Source organism: Cyprinodon tularosa, unplaced genomic scaffold (genome assembly GCF_016077235.1).
Source record: "Cyprinodon tularosa strain WSP-4 unplaced genomic scaffold, ASM1607723v1 ctg576, whole genome shotgun sequence".
Taxonomy (NCBI): domain Eukaryota; kingdom Metazoa; phylum Chordata; class Actinopteri; order Cyprinodontiformes; family Cyprinodontidae; genus Cyprinodon; species Cyprinodon tularosa.
The window spans coordinates 404,785-431,622 of NW_024039314.1; the positions used below are offsets into that span (position 1 = coordinate 404,785).

General features: G+C 41.2%; 1 protein-coding gene across 3 annotated transcripts in view; it reads left to right on the forward strand.

The window, feature by feature from the left end:
* The window catches only part of LOC119797227 (cat eye syndrome critical region protein 2), a 56,480-nt gene that overhangs the window by 27,096 nt on the left and 2,546 nt on the right, over positions 1-26,838 (forward strand). For 2 of the 3 annotated variants that reach the window (XM_038306210.1, XM_038306211.1), the window contains exons 2-17: positions 5,751-5,845; positions 9,107-9,290; positions 9,508-9,635; positions 9,822-9,902; positions 11,686-11,753; positions 11,877-12,037; positions 16,571-16,660; positions 16,783-16,933; positions 17,738-17,867; positions 19,263-19,300; positions 19,460-19,551; positions 19,663-19,789; positions 21,601-21,950; positions 22,047-22,187; positions 22,304-23,093; positions 24,878-26,747. In XM_038306210.1, coding sequence (XP_038162138.1) covers positions 5,751-5,845; positions 9,107-9,290; positions 9,508-9,635; positions 9,822-9,902; positions 11,686-11,753; positions 11,877-12,037; positions 16,571-16,660; positions 16,783-16,933; positions 17,738-17,867; positions 19,263-19,300; positions 19,460-19,551; positions 19,663-19,789; positions 21,601-21,950; positions 22,047-22,187; positions 22,304-23,093; positions 24,878-26,747 — 4,496 coding nt within the window. The remainder of the gene's footprint in view (positions 1-5,750; positions 5,846-9,106; positions 9,291-9,507; positions 9,636-9,821; positions 9,903-11,685; positions 11,754-11,876; positions 12,038-16,570; positions 16,661-16,782; positions 16,934-17,737; positions 17,868-19,262; positions 19,301-19,459; positions 19,552-19,662; positions 19,790-21,600; positions 21,951-22,046; positions 22,188-22,303; positions 23,094-24,877; positions 26,748-26,838) is intronic. The other variant, XM_038306212.1, reaches the window with a different exon arrangement.

Genomic DNA, 26,838 nt, shown 5'->3' on the forward strand with positions numbered 1-26,838 from the left:
ACTAGTCATAGGTTTGAGTTTTCATAGATGAGACTAAATAAAAATTAGTGGGTGGTCAGTCAGATGTTTAAAATGCATCATTGTGCTGTAATCTGCTAAGCAGTATCAGCCGTGCCGCTGCATCCTGTTTGGTCATGCAGCCCACCTGGCGTGAAGCGCTGCACTTTCTGCATGACCACAGATGGATCATGGCTGCAGCAGCAGGTGAGAAAATAACCCGTAATTGTCCATTACTGCACGCTGAACTCACAAACTATGTTCTTCCAGCTTTGCTTTAACAGAAATGTGCGCTAAGCTCAGAGTCTGCACTTCACGTTCCACACTGATGGTTCACTCTCAGCAGTATGTCTCTTCCTGCTCTGGCTACTATGGTATATAAACTATATGTGGCAGATTATCCTCTGCCAAGCATAAAAAACAAAAAAACAACCTTTTTCTAACTATTAAGATTAAATTTCTTCCAGCTCACAAGGGCTGATAAATAATAATAAAATTTCTTTAATTTCTACCAAAAGAAATCCTTAAATTATATCCAAAGAAAATATTCCATTGCATACTTTTTATTTTTGGATAAAGAGCCAGGCGAAAAGGTGCATAGATCTTTGAATATTTCTTCCCCATAGTTCTCGTTTCTATCTATTTAAATTTGATGTAATTGTTTGCTCGTATTGTCACAAACATTTTCTCTGTTTCCTTTAAATATTTCAACATTTTAGCATATTAATTCAATTTAAGTCTGGATTGCCATGGCATTACAAGGCAATTATGTAGGTTATCTCTTTATTTTTGAATCGAACAGCAGAAACCAAGGGGAAATTTCTCAAAAATAAAGCCAAAATTGCCAAAAAAGAATGTTTTTGTTCTTTGTTTTCTTTCTTTTTTTTTTTAGCAATAAAGATGTTATTGATCTGTGTGTAATGCATAATTCATAGTTAATCAGGAAGTATTTGCTTTACGATGGAAACCTTTTATGTCTAAAAACATTTCTTTATTGTACATTTTGCTAGCTTGTCTGTCTGCTATATTCATCAATATGATATTTTTACAGCTTTTGTGAGACACTTTTTTTTTTTTATAAAGTAGGGCATTAATTTATAAAAAGTTCATTTGAATTCTATAAATCTAAGTTTTCTGCCCAGCAATTGTAGTATCAAGGTAAGAGCTGTCAGTCTGGCAAAGAATCTGGTTATATGAAATTGTAAAGTTGAACTTTTTTGCAACTTAAACCTAAACTAAAACTAGACTAAAATCTTTTAAAAATTCTAGTTGACTAAAACTTTAACATATTATAATGACTGAAGTGCGACTAATAGCTTTCGTCCTGAAGACTAAGGCTAAATCTAAGATGGCTGTCAAAAACAGCACTGCTCTGCATCACACTGACGCCAAAAAACCAAAACACTGCATAATTGCACCATATATATGTAAGGCTCTGAATTTCCATATCAATTCGAGTTTTTGCACCATGTTTTCTCCTACATTTGATCACTGCTGCACTTTAAGAAAAACCTGAAAATTTCGTTTTGTACACTTTGTATACAAAATGACAATAAAAGTTGTCTAAGTCAACCCTGTTAAACCTTATGTTTCTGTTCTGGCACTTAGATAACCTGATTCTGGTTGTTCTGAGATTTAGATTGAACCTTTAGGAGATGGAGCTTTTTTTTAGTCATGATGCCTAAACTCAAAATTATCTCCTGCCTCCTCTCCTTCTGTTAGACCGAAAACTAATTTAATGTTTTAAAGTTTAAAATTCTTGTCTAAAGATAAAGAAAACTAAGATGTGTCACTTGTCAAAATGTTTAGACACTTTACTAAACAAAATTAAATTGGGCTTTAAAAGAAAAAACTAGAACTTTCTTGGAAGTAAAATTCATATTTATTATTGCTGTCAGCAGAATAATGTTTAGGTTAGGTTTGGTCATCATGAGATTTTTTAACAACTGAAGTTGTTATTAATTACAACACATAATTTAAAAAATGGTTTTATATACTTTCATGTCAATTTTTTTTGTTTGGTCCCAAAATTATTCATAATAGGAAATCAGCCAATGCTGCCAAGACAGATCCTAATGGAGACTTCAGTACAGGTCAGAACCCTCCCTCAGAACTTAAACCAGGTCCTTTACCCTGTCCTTTATGGAAAGGTAAACATCTATCCTTCTGTCCGTCCATCCATCCGTCTGCCCATCAGATCTGACAAGTTATTTAAAGATTAATTTACCTCTGCAGCTTCTAATCTTAACATGGTGATTTTACCAATCATATGAACCGCCACCATATTACGGAGGAGTACCCCTGCAGCAGGTTGTTATATGTACCTGATGACCATTGTTTTCTCTTATTACAATTTCACAGGTACAGATTAAACCATGGTTGTATTTAATCTACACTATGTCTGAGACAAGTTCAGAACTCTTTGGGATGTTTCTTTGTAACTGATCTAAGGCATCATCACTTCTTTCTGCTCCTCCTGTTCCTTTTTTTCTTTGTACTGACTTGTTGGCTCCTGGCTTCCTTTAGCCTCCATTGCCAGGAGGTGTGCACGCTGACCTTTGCTGACCCCTGTGTTCAACTCGGTCCCTCCAGGAAGAGGCAGACATGCGACAACACGATAATTGAACGTGCTTCCATCTAACATGGAAGCTATTATTTAAATAATTTTTGTCTTGAAGCTGGCAGGACAGGTTAGCAAACAGTCGTAAGTCGCTAATATCAGAAAATCATGCAATGACAAATTTGCTAGTGATAACCCTATTTTTTCTTTTCAACACCTTCCTCTCGTATCTTTTTATAGGTCTTCTAACTCTCTCTATGTGCTTAAGCATCATACTTCCAATTTACACAGCATGCATCTCATAAATACTCACCCATTAATATTAATGACAGCATTTAAACTGCCTCTGCAGGGCGTTGGTATGTGTTCAACCATCGTCAAAAATTGTATTGAAGTCACTAAAGACATACTAGATTGTCTTGAGTTCATGTGTATATTTACACATCTATGTTTTCTAAATAAACTATTTGTAGTTTTGTACAACTGATTATACACATTTAATGCACCACAATAAGCAAAAACTGTAGCATCTCTGTATGCTGTGTCCTAGCACAAGGGTTGGATCTTTAGTTGACCAAAGTTTTGTGCGTTTCCCCCAAAGCAGTTCTCCTCCTAACCGGTTAGCTTAGACTGATGGTGCTTCAGAAGACAAATATCACTCAAAAATCTTATGATGTGCATTTAATATCTTCAGACTGCCGTTTCTGCTACATGTCAAACAACCAATAATCTCAGGTCTTTATGTTTTCATGCAGTTTTAGATGGTTTTTAAATGTTTTAACTGCTTTTTGTATCTACTCCAAGTATCTTTGTCTGCCATTAAAATGTATTTGCTGTTCTAAAACATTTACTTTTTGTCTGACAAAAACTAAAGCTGTAATGATCTGTAAGGGAACAGAAACCTTTTCACAGGAGTCATACTTTAACCTGAACACTTGGCTGATGGAAAACTACATTTGCATTTTCAGGCACCAGCCTCCCTTTGTCCTGTCCTGTTCAGCTCCAGAGCTTTTGGGCATCAGGGAGGAGAGCAGTGCATTCTGGGAGGCCATGTGGGGTGCTGCGTCTGGGTTGGTTGGTAGAATAGAGGAGGGGAACATGGCTGTGATGGGCCCTGCTGCCTGCCATCTTCCCTCGGTTCTTTGGCTCTTTTATAGTTTGCCCAGCCAGTTACTGCCGCTTCATAAACCCTCAATGGTTGAAAGACAATGCGAAGCAGGAGAGTGGTTATGGCTGGAGCTGAGTCACTCCTGAAGCCCAAGTACCACAGGCAAACCAGGAAGCTCTAATTGGACAACTGACAGATTCCAGTTCTCCCTGATGCTATAGTCTCTACCGCTCCGGCTCGGTTAGCAGAAACATTCTGCCTGGGGACCTGGATTTTAATAAGACTCTATTTGTCTTATAGTGTTTGTGGGATTTCCATATCAAATCCACTATTTATAATCCTGTTTGCATGTTACAGCTCACTTTGAATATTGACTCATGGCCTTCTCTGTCTTACGCCACTGCAATGACTCAAAGCACAGAGTGTTACCTTAGCTTCCCTTTTTGGACGCCGAGCTTAAATGGGCTCCAAAACACTGTAGAGATTAGTCTACAAACTAGTGTACAAATGGCTGATTCATGATGATGCAGCCTGAAGGTTTAGTGACGGCTGGCTAAAGGTTTGATGAGTCAGTTAGAGGTAGGGTTAGAAAAAAAACAGAACCACCACAGAGGATCCAGTGTGAGAAGCCTGACTCATGCTTTGGGATGTATGAAGGTAACCCAGGACTGGTGCAAGGGGTGGTGATAAAATCGGTTCAGTGTATTCAATGACGTCTGTAGAAAACAGCTATATTATTTGAATGCAAGTTATTCATCAAAGTTTCTTTTACTCTTTGATCAATATGAAAGAGAGCATGAAGCACAAAGATGTGTTTAGAGGGTGAAAATGTGGAAAAGTGGATTTCTGAACACCTCTGAATGTAGCAGAATCATCAGACATAAATCCCTCCTGATTGGCCAAGTTTTAAACTACGTGTAGAATGAACGCCTTGCTGCTGTGCTTGGATGTTTCTGTTGTGACCAAACTGGCCTTGATGTGCCTCAGCATGTGATGTTTTACCTGGTAGATGAGCAGGAACTTCAATTCCTTACGTTTTTAGCTTGGATCAGGTGTAGATATTCTTCTGTTGCCCAATCTGCTACTACTTTTTCTTAGTTGAGAGTTTGGGGCTCTCTCTGGCTGGGAGTGTTGAGCCAATTTATACTTCTGACGTATAGCCTCTGCAACCATCAAATCTGTCTCTGTGCGCAATCACGTCCCCCATTCAGAGGCTCTGCAACCATCGTCCCGCACCTCAAGAAAATCCTAACTACACGTCGGAAGGTCGCAAACCTGTGCAGACCTCAAGCCGAAGTGCGCAGACAAAAAGCAGCTGTGATTGGTCCTTGGTAGGCCTTTCCGGCTGTCTGTGTGGTTGTCCTCCTCGATTTGGTGCCGGGGCGCACCATTTTCAAAAACCGAGAAATAATAACAATGGATAACCACAACAAAAGGTTGATCGAGGAGGTTCGGAAGTACAACCACTTGTACGATGCGTCAGACATTGTTTTGCAAAATAAACACCCCATCCTGTGCCGCAGAAGTTGTTCTCTTGACCATCCGCCAAAGTTATCGTGAGTTCTCGAATAAGCTCCCCCTTCCGCTTTGGCGGGAAACTGCTGTGCGTCCCTAGAAATTCCAGACTGTTGTTGCAGAAGCATATCAGTAAAACTGGTTTGCGACCAGACCCAAGCGACATTTGATGTGTGTAGTTGCAGAAGCATAATTGGCCCTTTACTGCAGTCGAAATGCAGTCTGTACACTCAGAAAGTTCTGAGGTCCAGGGTCTTAATAGACCATAGTGGAGAGGTTACGTATCGAGCAGACTTCATAGTTGGATGCGGGGTATGAATTAGCGCTGGGTGGTAGGATTTGAAATCAGACAATGCTTCACATTCGAAAAAGCCTTTATATTGTGTTATGTGTGCTTAATTGTGTTATATATACGTAGTAACTGCAGCTCGTACACTTCATAGAGTCTTCCTAAAATAGCTTTCATACATACATGGTTGTGTAACTGTTCATTACAGCATTTAATTATCCACCTCTGGCTTAGAACTAATCAAACGGTAAATAAAATGTGTCCCCTTTTCTTTATTCTAGGAGCTGGAGAAAGCTTTGTATGAACAAGACTTTGATTTTCTGGGCGAGCTCCTGGCCTGCTTGTTGCAAGGATGCTACCAGCGCACTGATATCACGTGAGTTGACAACCCTAATGAGGAGCTATTGTGTAATAGCTTTAAAGATAGCATGTTTGGCAAAAATCAGCAGGCCAAACAGGCAAACAGGTTTGTGCTATTGATGAGGGGGATATAGCTGTTATATACTTGTAAGCAAGCTCTATAGGTGTTGCTGTTTCATATTAGGTCATACGTCATGATTTTACCAAAGCAGAGGCTAAAAAAAGGGGAGAGTTAGGCCTAAAACCACTGCTGACTGTTGAACATAACGGCTGTCGCATGTTTGTCAGTCAAACACTGTGGTGGTAGTGGAATAGATGGGGGCTGCTTTGCCATTCTATGACCTTAGTAACCTGCTGTGATTGATAATAACATAGCATATAATCCTTTATTAGAATGTGTGAGTTTGTGATCTTAAAATCACTTGAGGCAAGAGGTCAGACAGTGATTTGAAAGACATCAGGAAGTCTAACTTAGTAAGAAACAAGGTCTTCATGAAAGGTGTAGTTAGATTCTGGACATAAATCTTATTGAAATGTGGTGAAATTACAGGACATTTATTCTGAGAAACTGCATTGTGACACAAAGAATTAAAAGACTTAATAATATCTTTACATAAACAATATTCTTTGACTTATGAAAATATGTTCAGAATGATAAATTATAATAATCCAATTTGATATGGGTTTAAAAAAAAAAAAAAATCTCATTAGGTGTTTACTTCCCGCTGCTTTATTCTAAATGGAAATGGACATGCACAGGGTTGTCATACTTCCCTAAAGCGACTGCAGAAGTTCCACACTAGCAGAACTTCTGCCTGCATGTAAAAAAAAAAAAAACTGAAAAACAAAATCCCCAACAAACACAGTGTGTCGGTCCTGGATGCTGTAAGTGCCTAAAATGGACCTGCCTGAGATATTGAGAGCAGAAGTTATCGCTTTCCAGAGTTCATCCACAGGCGTATCATCTCATGCGTTTCTCACCATAGGGCTGCAACTAATGATTATTTTGCAAATCAATTAATCTGTCGATTATTTTTTCAATTATTAATCAGATTCCCTAAAGAAGACTTTTTATGAAATTAAACCAGGAGAAACTTAAAGTTTTCCACTTGAGGAGTTCTGAACAGAACATATTGACAGATGAAAATGTTTTTTTTTTATCTTAAATGCAGAATGTTTATATATTTTTTTTATTTTGATACTATTACTAAACTTTTACTGCTTTAAGTGGTTTTGCTGTGTCAGCTAAAGGCAAGTTTTAGTCTCTACACTCCAGTTAACAATTAATCTATTATTAAATTAGGTGATGATTACTTCAATAATCTATTAATCAGTATTAATCTGATTAATTGCTTCAGCCCTAGCTCCTTCAACTCACATGCAGGCAGGTCAGTTGTTGCCCTGATCCTAATTACACGATCAAAAGTGTTTAGATTGACTCTGTGTGGACTGAGAATCGGCTTTAACCCCCCCAATTGGAATATAATTCTGTTCAGTTGGAGCTCAATATGATCAGCTAGTTGGTTGGCTTGTTTACATGATGCTCGTTTATTCCACCAGCTCATTCCTAATTTCCATGTGTTTGGCTGTCTGACATCTAACTCCAACACCTATTGTTACATATTGTCGGGGTTAAAGGAGGATTAATTTTTCACATGCTGCTTTACATGTATTTTTTCTATTGATTTTTACTGTTTACTCAGCTTAACTTTGGCTAATTTTAAAATGTGTTTAATCAACAAGAAGTGAAAAAACAGAAGGAATCGGTATCGGCGTAAACCATTTCACTGCATCACTGTATGAGAAGTGAACCAATCAACCCAAACATGACATTAGATCCAAATTAGTCACAGGTCCCAGGAACCTCCACAGGAAGTCTGAGTCACCAGGGCCTTAAATGTGTGGAAGCCAGATCTTACTCATTTCAGGTGGGGTTATTCTGGTGGGAGTTGTGGTATTATTTAGATGGTTGATGATTCCTGCATGAAACCAGCAAAGCCACCAAAACTTTTCTCTACTCTGTTCTCTTGATGGGAGAAAGTGACTATAAAGTATATTTGAATCTGTTATTTATGCGTTGGTCAGGGGGATTCCCCTTCTGTATGCCTCCTACTCAACTCCAACATAAGAAGGAAGCATGAATGTACGGTTAAGCGATGAGCACAGATGCAGGATCCAGTGTTTCCACTCAGGCAACGGGTTACAGGAAGACAGCCTTTTTTATTGGACTAGACAGGCGCTGGCATCCTGGGGGCGGCTGCTGAGCGCTGGCCTTTCACAAAGCTGCCCTTTTCATCTGCACGCGTTAAACGCTCTGCCGGAGCTGGAGGGAACACAGGGAGGGAGCACATCAGGGAAAACAAGGGGACAGAAAGGAGGAGAGAGTGGGGTGATGAGTAGGGGGGAGCCTGAAGCTGTGTGAAAAGTGCACGCTGCTCTTCTAGATAAGCTCACTCTTTCTGTTTGCCGTTGCATAGATGCTCAGATAAAGCCCAGCCCCAAGGACAGCAGCAGGTCTGTATTTGAGGGAAAGCCTGGGTTTATGTTTAATTCCTGAACAAACTTATAACTGGAACACAAATCCAACATCCATGTCAAGTTCAAGGAGTTTAAATGCTGCTGCTTGAGCTTTATATACAAATAAATCCTTCATTTCAGGAGTTTAAAGGATCTGCTAATCAGGCTGAACAGGTTATAAAGAGTATCATGCCTTAAACCTCCACCTAAAAGACTGTAAATGCCTTTACTGTCCTACTGTACTGTTTAGAAGGCAGCTGATCAACAACGACTGACTTGACTTGGAGTTGATGTAAACCGTATCACCACAGCATATCAGATAAGACCAAAGAAAAAAAAAAATCTGGTTTGAATCAGGAATGTTTGGAAAATACAAATAAAATGTTTTAAGATGGGTTCCTTGTTTGATCAGTAAAATTCTGCTGGTTCAGGCTTAATAATTATTGCTTGGGTCTGGATGAAGAACTCTTGGAATATATTTAGGTAGTTAGAAGAGAAAAATTTTCAATTATGCCGAACAATGAGAGTTTCTGTAAATTTCATTAGGTTTGCTGATTTATACTTACCACAAGGAGATTTCATACCTTTATTGTCCAAATTAAATTAGCAGTTGATGCCTTTTTATTTTGAATTACAATGGGATCTGTCTGGGATTGCCTTTTTTTATTTTTTTAGCAGAACTTGTAAGCCCTTAAACAGTTTGTGATCTTTCTGTAAATTTATTTGGCCACAAACTCAATAATTTTCCTTCACTCTTCAGCCCGCAGACGTTTAGCAGTTACCTTGATGACATCATCAGCTACCGTTGGGAGCTGGAAGAGGGAAAACCTAACCCGCTTCGCGACGGGCCGTTCGACACGCTCCCACCGCGCGCTCAGGTGGAGCTGCTGCACAGACTCTGTGACTACCGGCTGGACGCCGCTGATGTCTTTGATCTCCTGAAGGTGTGTGACGTGTAAATAAACTGTCTTCCTCATTTATTCATTTTTATATTTCTTTGTATCTTGGTCTGTATGGGTTAAATGAAGGTGTCAGTGAAGTTATTCTTTAATGCTGTTTTTCAATCAGATACTAAGATGATTGAAAGACATTAATCATTAATTGCTGATGATTTAAAAAACTATTATTTCATATTTTGGTCTCCTTCTCCTCATCCTGTAGGGGCTAGATGCAGATAGTCTGAGGGTGGAGCCCCTGGGGCAAGATGGAGATGGTGCCCTCTACTGGTACTTCTATGGCACTCGCATGTACAAAGAAGAGCCACTTGACAGGAAAGCTGAGAGGCTGAGGTAAGTCTATGCAACTTTTTCTGCAATGCAAACTATGATGAAATGTTCCTGATCATGTATTGTGTGGTTTTATTGGAGGCTGCTTTCGGTGTGTAACTGGAACATGACCCTGACACATGTTTACAGGACAGTTAAGGATTCAGTAGCTAATTATCCTCCTTAAAATTATTTTTTATCTTTAAACAGTGAATATGATCCAATGTTACCAGAGAGGAAGAGAAGGGGAAGACCGCCAAAGAAACGAAAGTTTGAAGATGACTATATGAGGTAGATATGCATAGAAACAGTAGAGTTTTTATTTTAATAATCTATCACAGCAGTTTTAAACATAGTTTCCCATATATCTGTGTGACCTGACATAAATAATTACATTTCACTATTGTTTTGTACGTTCTTTTTTTTTTTTTTTTTTATATTGGCATAAAACTGTTTATATTTTCAAAGTCCTCATGGTGAAGTGATTAAAGTACTAGACTGTAATGTCAGGGACCCTTGTTTAAATCCCATTTGCTTCAGGAAGGGCATCCAGTGTAAAAAGTTTGTTAACAAAAATAAAAAATAAAAAAATAAGTCTGTGATCCCTTCAAGAGATAATCTGTGGGGTTTGGTTAAGCCAGTTTCCTGCTGTTACCATGGTGAGTAAAGCAGGTATTGGTACATTTTACGGCTACCAAGTCCTGGTAGAAAATGATCACCTTCAATAAAGTTTTCTAAAATGTCCTCCTAGATGACCTATGGACCAGAACCATAAGATGATGATCTTTCTTAAACCAGGATTGATTGTGGAAGACTCTGGAACATTAATTTCCAAATGGAATGCAAACAAAACTTTTATCTAAAGAAGAGAACTCTGGACAACCAAACAATGGTCCACTTAGTTCCTCCTCAGTCCAGGTTAAACGGTTCTGCCATTATTTCTGATTCAGGAAAGGGTTGACACGAGGAATGAGAATGGTTTGTAGCCCATAGCCTGGATACGTCTGTGGGATGGATCTTATAGCATTGATTCCAGCTTCTGTCCACATCTGGATCTAAACCCAACAGCACGTGATGGGATTTTATTTCATTATCCTCACAAGGCTGTGGTTAATCCTGTGGCTTGTACACTATTCCTTACCTCACCTTTTCCTTCCTCTCAAACTTCCACTGAACCACAACAAGAAGCTTCCATGACTGCTGCATCTTGAGAAAGATGATGCTGACTGTCAGTCTGCATCCTTTTGATGACCATAAAATTGGGTTGTACGATGGTTCAGATTTAGCTGAATGGTCCTGTTTTCCATACCTGTCTCAGGTCCTTTTCATTTAGTTTTTGTTGCTTTCATTATGCTCGCTCGTGCACTTTTGGGGTATTCTGATTTAAGTCGAAAAAATTATTAAAAAAAAACCTGCCTGTTATTATCATTAGACTGATGCTCTGGGAGGAGAGCGTGTCTTGGATTTTATTCAACAGTGTGGTATGTAGCCCACTTGAAAGGTAAAAAAGCTTAAAGCTGCATAATTACCTTGAAAAAAGTTTGTGAGACATCTATGGAATAAAACCATTAATTTCTTTGTTTAATTACTGGGAAAATTAGTGTTTTAATGGTATAATTTTTTGGAGCTGTTCTTGAACCGAAATTAATCAGATTAATCTTGATTAATTGATACCTGAAATAATTACCAAATAACAGTAATTAAATAGTATCAGTATACACGCTTTAAAAAATGCATTTTGAGGAAAACACAACCAACCCAGAGCAGTAATTAAACCAAAACTCAACAAAAAAATATTATATTCTCGTTTAAGAGGAAAAATACCTTCTCTGCCCTATTCAGAACCTCTCAAGAAGCAGTTTTTAGCTTCACCTGGTTTAGATTTGGTGTATTGAATATATAGTCAACCCTTTACTGGTGTTTGATGTGGAAGTTAAATGACTAAAAATATCTCTTTTTAGATTGGTAGAAAAAAATAACTGAAAGCTGCAGCCCTACTTGTGCTATTTGTGTCATCTCTCGATATGCTAATAGATTTAGGTTTATTCATCTCCGTACTTTCTATTTTGTTCAGTGAAGAAGAATCTGAAGCAACAAAGGTGAAGACAGAAAATGGGCTAGAAGATGTTCCTCCAAGCACAGGTAAACCAAATCCAAAGGTACCAGAAGGTTGTAGTGACTGCATAGGAAATGGGAGCGTTTGATTCTTTTCAAACTCATCCATCTCAGATGTTTTACTTCCAATGTCTCTCTGCTGTGTTTCAGCTCCTAAGCGAGGTACTTGGTCTCTTGTTTGTGAAACGGAGGAACAGTGGATCAGGTTGGCAGAGAGCATCAAGGACAAAGCCTCCCCACAGGACCGCCACCTTTACCGTGTCATCAGCCAGAATTTTCTGCCTGAGATCAGCAGCATGATTGAGCACAAGGTCAGTCCTGAAATCCCATCTGCACCAGTCTCCATCAAACATGCCTGATGTGTTTCAGTCATTTTCTTGTTACATACTTTATTTTTATTCCTGATTTTGTGTTGTGCTGTCCCTTTGATAAAATTCTACACATTTATAAAAAGCAGTAAAACATCTTAAGGCATTGCCGTTCTCATAGAGTTAAACATTTAGTTTAGTGACGTCATCATTTGGTAACTTAGTTTAACACAGTCATGAATGTGATCTGACAGCAGTAGCCATATGCTTTAGAGTTATAATTGATGCTAAACATTAGCTTTACTGTGTATGTTTGGGAAAATGAGGCTTGAATAAACTCTGTTAAGCATTTTCCCTTTTAACACATCATTGCATTTATAGAATTATCAGTTGAAACAGGGACGGTTGTTGAATATGAAGGCAGAATTAAACTCTTGAAGACATCAGCGATTGGCCTGAAGATGTTTTTACTGTTATTATACACAACCAACCAGAAAGAAAACACTTTAGTACTGAGAGGCAGAATTTACTTAGAAGTTGTCAATCACAGGAGGATTACTTTCCCCAGTGGTTTTCACCCTCAAAGTGACGAACGTCAACACTTGCGCACAAACAGATCCACACGCGAGTAGGAGAGAAGCTACGGGGGTGTTAAAAGCAAGCCACAACCGCATGGAGCATGCACTCATATGTGTGACATATTTGGGTCTGGTAGTACTGAATCTGCATGCTTAGAAATTTCAAAATGCATATGGAGGGTAGTTCAGGACTGTGTGTTTAAAAACAAAATAGCTGTCCATAAAGTATATGATGAGTGTGAGAAAATCCTTCTTCAAAGTTTACACTTAGACCAGTAAAATCAGACAAGAACTGTTTAAACAATCAGCTTTTATCGTGTGCTTTTCACACCCAGAGTGACTAAAGAGGTTTACAGGTTGAAAAATGCAAAGGAAATAAAACACAAAAACCCAGACTGTTCCATCAGATGGCCAGCTGGAGAAGCATGATTTGTCACTCCAGAAGTGGTGTGCTTTACACCAACTCCACCCCATGCTTTGCACCTGCTGATGTGTGGCTTGGGTGGAGCTGTTATAGGAAACTTCCATGAATCTTCCTACACACTGACCTGAGTTAATCTGGAGGCAGCTATACAGTTTGGGGGTCAGCAGCGATGGTCTCTGCAGAAAGTAGGTGACCTCGGCACACTATGGGTCTCAGCATCTGCTGCTCTGCTGGCCTACCGCTAGGACTGACCTGAGTAGTCATCATTACCAGTACCTTCAGCTTTGTTATAACACCTCTGAAAGTTGGCAGTGGAATATTTAGGAGCAATAAAATGTCACATCTGGATTACAAAGATAGGGAATCAAAGAAGCATGCCTAGGTGCCTGATTTTATACAGGTCCTGATTTAATCATCAGATTCCAATTATTTGGGTTGATGAGCCCATACCATGCCTCACGGTTCGTGTGGCCTCCTGTTAGGATCTGTCTCCATAATTTTAACTTGAGTCTGTTGCATTGTATGGAGCAAAGATGCTTTGCAACTGACAATTGATGGATGTTGGTTTGGGTTTGATCCATTATCAGAACGATTTAGTTGTCAGATTCCATTCCTCTCAGCTTAATATTTAACCAAAATCCACAATTAATGCTGTTCTTTTTCAAGCTAATTTAGATGGATTATTTTGAATTGTTTTCATATCTAAACTACCAAGGTCCCCAGATTGATCCGTTTTTTTTTTTTTTTTTTTGTACATAAGTAGTGCTCATGGATGTGCATATGAAACATTTTTTTTTTTTTTTAGTTAGAATTAAAGTAAAGCTTCTATTGGAATCCTCCTTTTGAATTGATGAGTTTATGGAAACTGTCCAAATCCAGTCAGAGTATTCTCCCTGAAATCGGGCTGTCGGGCTGCTGTCAAAGTCATTTAATGTGGTACTGACAGCCAGCAGGAGCTCACCTTGAGGCAGAACAGGGCCTCTTGACTGACAGCTCTGCTGGGCTGCAGGATTCTGTCGACCCTTTCCATGGCGACACCTGAGGCTCTCTGTCTGAAGTGTCTTGGAAGGGCTAGGGTTGTCTAGGGTTGAATTGTAGAGCCAGAGGACTCATCAGTGTTTCTGACTAAAATGAGTCAGAAAAGGCTGCTGTACCATCCAACTGATGGTTTTCCTTTTGCTTTTATCTTTTTTCCACCATTGTCATTCATCTCATCATTACTTCCTACCCACATCTTATTTCTTTTTCCTTTCAAACTATGAAAAATGCACATACACACCCACACCAATACAAAAACAGAGATGCTTATGCATTTTGAGGCTTCACCGTTTTTTTTAATGGTTATTCATTCTTCAGCTAAATTCAGTACACTGTAATGACCCCAAACTGATATAATTAATTAAAGATTTTTATTCTAATTAAACTGTTTAAATTAAAGTCTTATGTTTTCTGTTCATTCCTTTCAGCTTTAAGAACGTTTTCAATTCAATTCAGAAATAGATTTTTAATCACAAAGGCAAATTTGATGCCATATTATTGGGGTTTCTTCTGTGAGTTGTCTTAGGCTACGTTCACACTGCAGCAAATCCGATAATTTGGCCCATATGCGACCTGGATCTGATCTTTTCATGGCAGTCTAAACAACACAGATCCAATTTTTTCCAATGCGACCCAGGCCGCTTGGCTATGTGGTCCTAAATCCGATAGGAATCTGATCTTTTCAAGTGCAACCTGTGTGAACGGCCAGGTCGCATTCATCAAACCTGAACGTCATTAATACCTGACAACGGTCACTATTCCACTAGCTACGCATAACTGGCAAGAAAAACAATAACCATGGCAGACGATGATGCAGGGAGCAGTATTTATGTTTAACTATCGAAAACATTGTGTTTTTATGGTAAGGAAAGATTGCTAGATGCGCGGCGGCACTACCATCCGTGTTTACTTCCGTGAACACAGAGCACGCTGACCTGTAACGTCACTGCGCCCTCTACTGCTCATGCGGGACACTTGCGTTGTATGACTGCAGTTCACACAAGAGATCACATATAAGTCGCATGTATTTGGAAACATCAACAGCAACACAAAAAAATCTGATTTCACAAAAAAAACTGGAATTGAGCATCAAGACCCACAGTGCTGCCAACTTAGATTTTGATGACTGTTTGCAGGAAGGATGCCCTGTAATGGTCTGTCTTATAATTGTTCTGGAAAAGCCTTGATCCTTAGGGTTGTTCAGTCATCTTTATTTGCTGGTTGAACTTTTTCTAAATTCAAGAAAAAAGCAATTTGAAAGTGTAACGTGTTTTCTATAAAGAAGTATGTTTTCAGAGACCAAAGAAAAAATACTTTAAGGGAGAAATCAGTTTTTGAGAGAAAATGTTTGCATTCTGAATGCAAAAAAAAAAAAGTATTTGGGAGAAACATTTTTTTTTTTAAGAGCTTCTTTCCCTTGAAAATGATTTTCCAAAAGCGATTTATCGTTCATTTATTCTGACACAATAATGTCTCAAAAAAACCTTTTCTCCAGTCTCATGTAACATCAGTTTTAAGGTTGGTGTGAAAATGTGTTCTCTCGAATATATTTATCATTTCCCCCTTTCAGGTCTTTTTTAAATTGAATTAAATAAAAACACAAAAATAACTCCATACATTAGCACCATGCTTAATCTAATTCCATCACTTAGAAAATTAAAAACTCTGAAGGTTTAACTCTTTAGTTTAGATTAATCTTTTTTTTTTTTTTTTTTTTACTTTAAAAGAACCAGGTCTATGATGCCTGGTGATCTGACCCAATGGGATCAGGAAGATCAGGACCAACAAAAGTCCTGCATGGTTGTATGGTTGGTCAAAAAAACAAAAAAAGAGGATTGTTTAAGTCTGTCTCAAGCAGAAAGCGTGCCGTATGGAGCAGGGATCTGGATCCACAAGAGGTGACCAATGACTGAAAGCTTGGTTAGATTGGATTAACTCAGACTCCATACTGTCTTGTAAACAGGATCTGATGTAACAGTTATTCCTGCTGTTGCTCCAAGAGGGGGATTGCTTCATTTGTCTACTTTGTAGAGCTGGAGAAAGCTCTGATGGCTCCTCTGGTATCTCAAAAGAGTGAAGTCGATCTGTTGTAATGGTGTGATTGAAAAAATATGAGATGTTTTTAAAACTTGACTTTCCCTTGATGCTGGAAAAAAGTCCATTCCTGGTTAAGGAAATGCAGAAAAACTCCTTAAGTCTTGGTGGTAGTGTTGGCCATTGTTACCCTTATCTATGTATTCTCATTAATAAACATAAATGTTGGTCAAAGGTTAAGGGTTGAAGAGAGTAGGGAGTATTGGCCCTAGACACTTGGATGTGTTGGTTTATGGTTGCCAGTCTGCTGTGATCCCAGAGTGATTGAAGGCCTGCCGTTCATGGATGAACACACAAACATCATGGTTGAATGTCGATGATACTCCTGAAACGTCCCTGTCCAGTTTATAAGAAGGGAACCAAGCTTATGGTGTTTATTTATTTGTTTGTTCTTTTCTACAGGAGCGAGAGCAGAAACAGAAGTTACTGGATCCACCCCCGGTCCGTACATCCCAGTGGTTCTCAGAGAATCCCATTAAAGATGAGAAAGAGGTGCGTCATACAGATACTTCTGATGAATTATAATGAATGTTTAGTCATCAATGTTTTTTCCCCTGGTAAAACAGACACTCTGCGTGCAGAGGGAAGTAAAACACTCATGTTTGTATATCCAGGACAATCTGAAGGCCCGATCAGAGGAGGAGAGGAGGAAAGATGAAGAACTGGACCGGCAGGTTCTGCTGGCCGAGCAGCGCCGGGAAGAGGAGCGGCTCCTGCAGGAACAGCAACAGAGGGAGAAGTTGGAGAAGATCAAAGCTGTGGAGGGTAAGGTGGACTGCTGGATCACAAATACAGAGATAGAGCCCCCTCACACCACAGCTGGATCTGCAGAAATCAGACTCACACCAACTAATCAGGGAACTGAATGGTGAAGCTTTATTAAAAGACTGCAATAGGCCCCTTATTCATACCCCTTCCCATCTCCATTGCTGTGGTTTATTCCCTGCGAGCTGGAATAACATGCAGGTTTGATTTATGAGCAGCACTCAGATTGTGAGAGGGAGTGGAAAAGCCTCCAATTAGGGGATCTCTTCTTTTTCCACTTCTTCTGCTGTCATCTATCAAGGCTTAATGAACTGCTGATTGTTCCTCAGCGAACAAGCCTCAGTAATGTTACCATAGATGAGCAGCAGGATCTAGGCTACACTCTGTGGACTGCATGTGTAGATATTCTCCCTCAGACATATTTAATCTGCCCGGCCAGGGGTCTGGCAGACTGCTCTGCCTTTCATGTTGAAAGCTAAAGCAGTGATACACATCTGCTCTCTCTGTTCGTCTCTTTTCATCAACTGGACCTGAATAAGGGGACAGATGAACTATTCTCTTTTAACTTATTTGAGTTGCTGTTGTCTCTGACAGTGTGAGCCTGGTTTTCATTGGCCATGCTGGCAGCCTCAAAGAACCTCTATGGACGGTTTAAACTTTATCTTCAAAGCCTGAAGAACTAATCAGTGTTTTTCTGAAGCCTTTGAAGATGGATGTTTTGTAGTGTTTTTGTTTTTGTTTTTTTAAATACTTTTTATTAATTTGTGGATCTAACAGAGGACTGTGTTATTTACATCCTATCAGAACGAGCAAAGAGGCGAAAGATGCGCGAGGAGAAGGCCTGGCTGCTGTCGCAAGGAAAAGACCTTCCACCCGAACTTCTCAATCTGGATCCATCTTCTCCCATCAAAAGAACACGAAAGAGCAAAGAATTGTGAGAACCCACTTACTCAATCTTTGTCGTATTAACAGATTCTTGCTAAAGTATTCACACCCCTGGAATATGTTTACATAATGACCCTTTAGATTTTGAAAAAACATCAAAAAGTGGTATTTTATTGTTAGGTTAAGGAAAAAGGATACAGGGTTTTCATAATTTAAATCTTTTTATTGAAAATCATGTGGTGTGCATCTGGTGTGTAATCATTCCCTTTTCCCTGTGATAGCCAGAATCACAGTAAAGGAGCACAGCTGTGTTTCTTTTATAAATGGTAAATGGCATGTACTTATATAGCGCCTTTATTCAAGTTAGGAGACTTGACCAAAGCGCTTTACACTACATTCATTCACCCATTCACGCACACACTCACACACTGATGGTGGCAAGCTACATTGTAGCCACAGCTGCCCTGGGGCTCACTGACAGAAGCGAGGCTGCCCTGTGTAAATGCAGCTGTTCTTTTTCTGGTCTCAGAAGTTGGCCAGCAAACAACCAGAATCGCAAAAAACTGAAGAACCCAGCAGACGGTTCATGGAGGAAGTTCTGGTTCAGTTTAGAGCAGGTTTTATATATTCTAAGTAATGTTGGGCCTATTTTAGTCAGATATGCAAAACACTGCTGTGGAATGCTAACATGCCATCCTAATGGTGGTCGCAGCATAATGCTTTGGACATGGTTTCTTCAGAAGGGACACGAGTGAAGTGGAGGTCTACCAGTCGGCCTCAGCAGATGGCCGCTCACACTGAGCCTGGTTCTGCTGGAGGTTTCTTCCTGTTTTTCTCTCCACTCTCGTTACAAGCATGCTAAGTGTGAGGGATGGCATTTGAGTCAACGAGTCGATGCAATCAGCTGGTTTTCCTCAGATAGAAAACTTTGAACCAATCTGACTGTATGGTCTGGTTGAATTGTCTCTGTTAAGTCCATTGAGATGACATGTGCTGTGAATTGGAGCTATAAAAATAAACTGAATTGAATTGAAACAAGAGCCCAGAACTTTTAGCCAGAACAGTAGCTTTTTAGATCAAGGGTGTCAAACTACAGCCCTCTAAGGACAGCGCCATTTTCATATTCAACATGTTCATAACAACATATTCATGAGTTAGAATGGACCAGGCAAAGTCAAGTTGGAAATGTGGCTTTGATTTAGCACCATCATTTCTAAATGGATGCTCAGACTCCTTTTATCCTTAGCTTTTAAAAGAAAGCTGATTGGTTCTACAAAGTTAAGACCCAGATGGACTACAGCCAAAGGGATGCCACACATTTTAGATTTCCTATTTACAAACAATAAAAAATGAACTTTTCCCTCCACTTTCCAATGATGCATTGCTTTGTGTTACAAGTTACTGAAAGGACTCATTGTAACATCTCCAATATTTGATTTTACAGGTATGAAATTGATGAGGACTACACCGCTCTTTATAAAGGTATGTTCCTAAAGTAATAATCAGATTAGATTAGATCAGATATAACTTTATTGATCTCACAATGAAGAAATTCATTATAATCTACCTCTTTTGCCTTTATGTCAGTCTGTGGTAGAATTTTCATTCAACCTTTAACTCAATCCTACTTTTGTCTTTAAGTGCTTGAGGCCCTGAAAGCTCATAAGGATGCCTGGCCGTTCTTAGAGCCTGTTGATGACTCCTACGCCCCAAACTACCATGAGATTATCCAGGTACGTCGTCTTCATTTAGGAATTAAAATAGATTTACACTGAATATTATATCATATTAATATTGCTAGATAAATTGAATATTTTGACCTGGATGATCTTCCATTCTATCAGACGCCCATGGACCTGTCCACCATTGAGAAGAAGCTCAGTGAGGGGGAATATGTGGCCAAGGAGGAGTTTGTTGCTGATGTGAAGCTCATGTTTGAAAACTGTGTTGAATACAACGGAGAAGACAGCGGTAATTTTTCAGTTACACAAACACCTACATGTTGTTCAATGAAATGCATCAGAATCTGTTGCTGTGAGAAAGGAGTGTGAAGATGTTTCTCAGGGGAGGATTGTTGGTTCGAGCGCTTCAGAAAGAGGGGACGGACATGGTGCTGTGTTGGTGCCGTGGCCAGGGCAGCCTTGACAGTGATTAATGGGGAGTGATTGAGTTGCATTTCAGTGCTCAAGGGAACCCCGGCCCTGCAGTGCCAGAGGAACATTCCAGGCCCTAAGCGCCCTGTCTGGAGCCATCCATCCAGCTGAATGCTCTCCCCAGGGATGGACGGGGGAGGAGAGATGTAGCAGGGCCTGGGGCGGGGGTGAGCAGCAGGAGGAAAAGAAGCTAGAGGCTGGAGAGACGGGGGGTCAGCCGAAGCCCTCTGACCTGGTCATTTGGATAGGATGAGGCTGAGTCCTCTGAATCTGTGATACTCACCTCAATTTACACAGTTTATGAGGAATCGACTCTGTTGGATGAAAGGATTTACCCTTTTTCAAGTTCCTTCTGTTTTTTCTTTCGTTACACTATATTTTTTTCAAGTCATCAAACTAATTTCAGTATCGGATAAATAAAAATGATTAAATACCAATGATGATTTAATTAATTTGGGAAAAAATGTTCCCCACAAAAATGTAAGCGTTTGTAGGAAGTATTTGGCCCCTTGATTAATTGCAGACCCAGTTGTGATTACTGCCAGGGCTGTTGAATCATGAAATCACCCACATCAAAACCCTTCAGACAACATGAAGTAGGTTAAAAGGAACAGAAATTACTACAAAGTTACTACTAAATGAAACATTACAGAAATCAGTTTGTTACCTTAAACTCAGTAATACCTGGATTCTGCAGCATTCAGAGCTTACCAGTAGATTGGGCCCAATCATCTCCTGCACCTCTACCAAATGCTACATGTTCATGATAGAATACAGCAATATAGGCCAAGCTGTCATCCTGAAAGTGTTTACTTAGTCCTTTTTGAGCCAGAAAATAATATTTTCACCTTGCACAATCAGCAGATAGAGCATTCACATATGCGTCGCCATCTGCTGGTAGTACCTACTCACTTCCATCTGAGTAAAAACCCACCCTCGTGTTTTGTTCAGAGTACTACTCATTTCTTATCTCTCCTGACAACCTAACAACTATGTTTTTTGCGCTTTACAAATGCTGTTTCTTTTTTTCACACCTCTGCCGATCTGCTCCATAGTTTCCTTATTACTGCATGCACGCAGCATATTGTACCTCCTGTGATCTTGTTATGGTAAAGAGACAATTAACACTTAAGTTTACTAACTAATGGAGCAAAAAGAAATTGTGAAACAGAAATAACATATATTAAGCCACCAGAGCAGCAAGCCCTTTTATAAAGAGTAAAGTAGTGGTGCGTGACTTTGCCTTTTCAATAACTAAAATAACCCATATGGGAGTTTTGGAATGGCCTAGTCAAAGCCAGGATGGAAAACACTCCAATGTGGCTGATTTAAAACAACTTAGCAAAGTGAGTGATGATGAAGATTCAGCTCCAGTTACCAGAGGCTCTACAAGTAAAGGGAATCGGGTCAATATTTTTAAAGCAATCGATTGGTTTTGAGAAATTAGTTCCTTTGTTGTTTATTAGTTAATTTGCTCCATTGAATATTGGTTATGAATGAAATCTACGTTTAAAAACTGCTCTGTTTTAGCTCAAGTTATTTTAGTCTGTTTTTGTGCAGTGTTTCATTTAGACAGCTCTATTAAGTTTAGCCTGCAGCAGTTCATAAGTGCTTGCTGTTTGTCTCCAGAATACACCACCATGGCAGAGTCTCTGGAACGCTGCTTTAACCGAGCCCTGCTCAAACACTTCCCATCAGAGGACGCCGACACAGACGAGGAGTTCCACATCAGTCGCGAAGACAAAGAGCGGAAGGACAAGAAACGGAACCGCAACAGTAAATATTCAGGACCGGAAAGTTTGATCAAGGCTACAGAGCAGGTCCAGCGTAAGAGAAACCCTCAGGGTAAGGGCAGCACGCCGCCAGAGCCAGAAGACAGCAGGCTGACCCGACCACAGCTTCCTCCTCGCTGGACTAATGGGCCTGCTCATCCTCACAATCTGCCTCCACACCAGCAGCACATGTTCCACCCAGGACAGGTAATCCCAGGAACTTTTTTTTTACTTTTACATGGCATCTTTAGCTATATTCTTTCCAATATAACAAAAACAAAAATGTTTCTCTGTTTTCGTCAGTTGCGTCCTCCAGCTGGACCTCATGACCCACAGATGTTCACTCAAAGAATAGCAATGGATCCTCGCTTTGGATACCCCGTCCACATCCCGAGACACGGAGATCCAAACCTCAGCCGCTACCCTCACAGCTTCGCTATGCAGGTAACCTCTTAAAAATTAAGGTTTAACTGTGCCTATTGAGTGGAAAATATTTAGGCAATACCTGAGAAATATCTGTGCCTTGCTGTTAACTACAATAATCCTTTCATTAAATCTAGAGTCGCATGGCTGTTGGGCATCACATGAGGTATCCGATGGGACCAGATCCTAACAGAGGGCCTCGACAACAGCGCCCTTACATTGGTCCGACTCACGGCCCGTCTTTGGGCCCCCGCCCCATGGCCCTTCAGCCCGGACCTCCACCTGAAGCCAGCATGTATCCATCCCACCAGCGTCCAGAGGGCCACACCTTACATCCAATGGCCAACAGGTTTCCTGGGCCAGATGCACCTGCTCAGCACACCTACCCAGGCATGAGGTCTCCTGGCATGGGGCCTTCAAACATGTGGCCTGGTATGAACCGCCCTGGACAGGACCGACTGAATGGCATGCGGATGCAGGACCCTAACATGGCAAACCAACGCAGCTTCAGTTATGGTGGAATCCCCCCACCGATGGGACATAAGCCGTGGCCAGAAGCTGCCGGTTACCCCCAGCATCCTCCCACCGCTCCACATCAAATGTCTGCAAGCTCCCTGGGGCCCCTGTCTTCACAGCCCACCATGCCTCAGCCAGACTCAACTGGCAGGACTCACTTGTCTTCCATGCTGGAAAGCCCAGAGATGCTGGCCTTGCAGCAGCTGTCAGCCTCTTCTGGACCCCCTGCTGGCATCCCTCATCAGCACACAGGCAACTTTCAGCAGCCAGGGGCCCCATCAGGATTTGGCAGCAACCCAGCCCACCCCACCAAACAACCCCCCACTTCCCTTGAGGTTCAGCTGCTGCGTCCTGCAGGAGACAAAGGGGTAGAGAGCCAGCCCTCCCAACAGACAGACGTGGATCTCAAAGGTAGACCTGGACTTTTTCTTTTTCACTATCTTACAGGAGCATGAGAGCGTCACAGGACTCAAAGTAAAAATTTGTGGTCCTCAGCACAGCCCAGAAAATGGGAAACTGCTTTTCCCAATTTGACGTAATTATCCTTCCCAGTAGGCAGCTGATTAAATATTCATCACTTCAGTTCATTTTTACAGTGCCTGAGTTATTCCTATAAGGGATGTGAATACATCAGATCAGCACTGAAGACGTACAAATAAGATTTTAGAGATGACCTAAACATCCTTAAAGTACTTTAAATTAATCACATTAAAAATCACAAGTGACATTATTATGATTATTATTATTATTATTATTTGGGATTTTAATCGATTGACCAACTCAAGGTGGTGAGACAGTGTGAACTGAGTCTCTTTGTTTAATCAACCAGATTCACTGTCTCAAATAAAATCAAGTCCCAACTAATAACTTAGTCAGGGTGTTCAAGGAGATAAGCAACCAATTGGCCCAAAGTGCACCACACAGATCACACAAATCTGGTCTTTATGGAAGAGTGATACACAGAAAGCCATTAATTGAAGAAAACCACAAGTCCTGTTTGCAGTTTGTCAACAAATCATGTTGGAGACGCAACATACAAGGTTCTCTAAAATAGTGTGGAGGTACGTTTTGCGGAGCATTTTGCAAAGTCATCTTAATCAATGAAAACTGTTTCACATCCACCACTACTCCTCCGCACGTCACTGTCCACATATGTCCTCTCCATCCTTCACCGTCAAAATATGGAACAGTAATTTCTTTTTGCTCCGCTCCAGTCCGGCCAGATCAAGATCTGCAATTGCATTTGCTCCAAACAGAAAAAAGAACGTCGAGAAGACCCAGTTTTTCAAATTAAAATATAGTAAAGACAGACCGGTAACTACAAATTAGAGCATAAGTCTTATATATATCCCTAAAAACTAAGATAGTTTAAATAAATTATTGGATGCAGATTATTGGTACTTCAACATACCAGGAAGCAGATTTCTGATCTCGATAAAAAAAAAAAATGGTTCACTGAGAGGCTTAAAAGTTTAATCAAATCCAGACACAACAACTTCCAAGAGTGCATCTCAAAACTTCAAATGAAAGTTCTTATCGTAGGCATGGATGAAGAGATGCTGACTTTGGAAGTAGAGAACAAACCAATTTTCTATGTTCCTAATTATCCCTATTACAAAGACCCACAACAAAAAGAAACTGTTTGGGCAGAAACGTGCAATTCATGCTGATGGTGCGTTTTAATTTTCTCATATTAAATTAAGTTAATTTCCATAAGTTTTGCTACTGTGAATTTAATAATAGTGTCGCCCATGCTCTCCTCGAGCTCCGAGGAGTTCGGAGCGAAGCGAGATGGGAGGAACAGCGGAGGCTGTAGGCTTTGCTTTGTGCAGGCGGTCTGGAGCGGAGCAGGGCGGTTACGGAGGATGTGGGATTTCTGTGTCAGACTGAATTTTAAGTATTTTGCAAAGAACAATGCACAAAATGTTTGATCTAAGTTGGTAGAAAAATAAAGCTAGAAAACAACTGGAAGAGGAGAGAGAAGATGGTTCTGCAAAGTCTCTTGTCAATAAACATCATTTACACTAAATCCCAGTAATGTAGGCAAAAGTTCAACGAGTCCAAATACTTTTTATGTCATCTATTGGGTTGTTTTTGGATTTACTGAAATCGGTTATTGTCTGCTCTGTCTTCTTAGATATTCTGTTTGACTCACATCGTTTAGCTAACCTAATCTAATTCCTGTTTGTAAACAGGTACAATGGCTGAGAACAAAACGGATTCACACATCTCTAATGAAGCTGCATCACAAAGAAATGTCTCTGCGATAAACCCAGACCCCCGTACCACTTTGAGCCCAACAGGACATTGCGGTTCATCTCAGGAAATTCCTCCTGGACCAGAGCCAACAATTTCATCTGAGAGTTCCAGGCAGGAGGTTCTTGGACAGCGTCTCAATCAGACCACCCCACCTTTAACCCACATCACCGCTGCTACAACCAGCTCCACCGAGACTGTCGCACAAATGCACCCAGAGCATGCACTGAGCAGTCCACAGCACAATGTACAGCCACTGCATGTTTCTGGATCTCTGACTTCCTCTCTGCACACATCAGAGAAGCAGGAACACACTCACCAGCAAAGTGAAGAAAAACAAAACGCCTCCAAACCACAGATAAGCCTCACTCAAAGTCACATTGAGAGCTCTGCCCAGCCTCCCATCTCAGAGCAACACAGCTCATCTGCACCTTCTCATCACACCCCTCACACAGGCTCTCCACAGTTTTCCACACAGAACCCCCCCATGCATGGGATCTCGCACACAACTGGTGAGACAGTGCAGCCTGCCCCTCTCCCCTCTTTGCCCCCCAGCCATCCTGCCACCTTATTACCTGCCCAGCCCTTCCCAGCAGAACACAGAGATCAAAGAGCCAGCAGGCCGGACAGAGAGGGTGCTGCCATTTCCCCACAACATGCCATGATGTCCCCCGGACCACCAACCAGTATTTATAAACAGCAGGCTTTCAGCCCAAATCACACTCGGACCCAGTCCATGGTGGGTAACGGGGGTGTGGAGGTTCAAAGAGCCCCACCCACCAGTTATAGTCCAGCAGGGCCTCCTCACTCCCAAAGTCAGCTCAATGGAGCTATGGGCCATTATAGTACAGGAAGCTCTCTACATCCACACTACAACCAGACCAATGTGAATAAGCCTCCATCTGTCCTCCACCAGTACCACAGTCAGCCCATAAACACCCTGCACAGCACCGCCCCCCACCCTGCATACCAGCAGCAGGGAGGGAACCCCTACTACCAGATACCTACACAGCAGCACCCACAGGCTCTCAGAAATATGTACCCGCCCCATCAGTACCCGCAGCAGGGATACTATAACCAGCCCCTCAGCAGAGGGGGTTACCCTCCCAAGGACTGGCACCAGTCTCCCTACCGGCCTCAGCAGCCAATCTCAGCCAACGCATACCTCCCTGTAGGCAGCGCAAGATCGAACGGTCATTACAAAGAGAGTAGCATGTCACCGCTGGGATCTGATGCCTCCATCGGTGCTGGCTTGCTATCCTCTGGTCCTGTGCCTGATGTAGGGCCGCTGTCTGCAGGCTCAGAGGAGGGGAGCACTGAGAGCAGAGAGCAGGCTGGTCCAGGTAGCAGCAGCCAGACAAAGCAGGCTCAGAACGAGAACTCTGACCCACCGGAAAGCCCAAAAGAAATCCTTGACCTCGACAGCCACAACGCAGCGGCTCGCCATCGAGGCGCACCGCCGCTTCAGCTGCATCGTCCTGCGCACATAAGCTCAGGGTTTACGTATGATCATCGAGCCCTGCATCCAGGGATGCAACAAGGCGGCATTCCTCCACCTCACATGATGTCTCAGGGTCGCGGAATTGGAGACGGGACACAATATCCTGACCAGCGGTACCCAGATTCACGCTACGCTGGGCAAAGACCTCACCCACATCTGATGGAAGCTCTGCAGCGGCCCCAGCAGTTGCCCTACTCCCCCGGTCAGATGCGCATGGCCATGTACAGACACCCCAGAGCTGGAGGGCACTTTCAGGACATGATGGTTCAGCAGAGAGGCCTAGGACCAGAGCGCTTCCCACACCCTGGGTAGTTTGGTTTATTTATTTTTTGGATAATTTTAAGTCATCTAAAGTATATTAGTGTTATCTAATAGATTCAAAACATAAAAAGAAGAGAT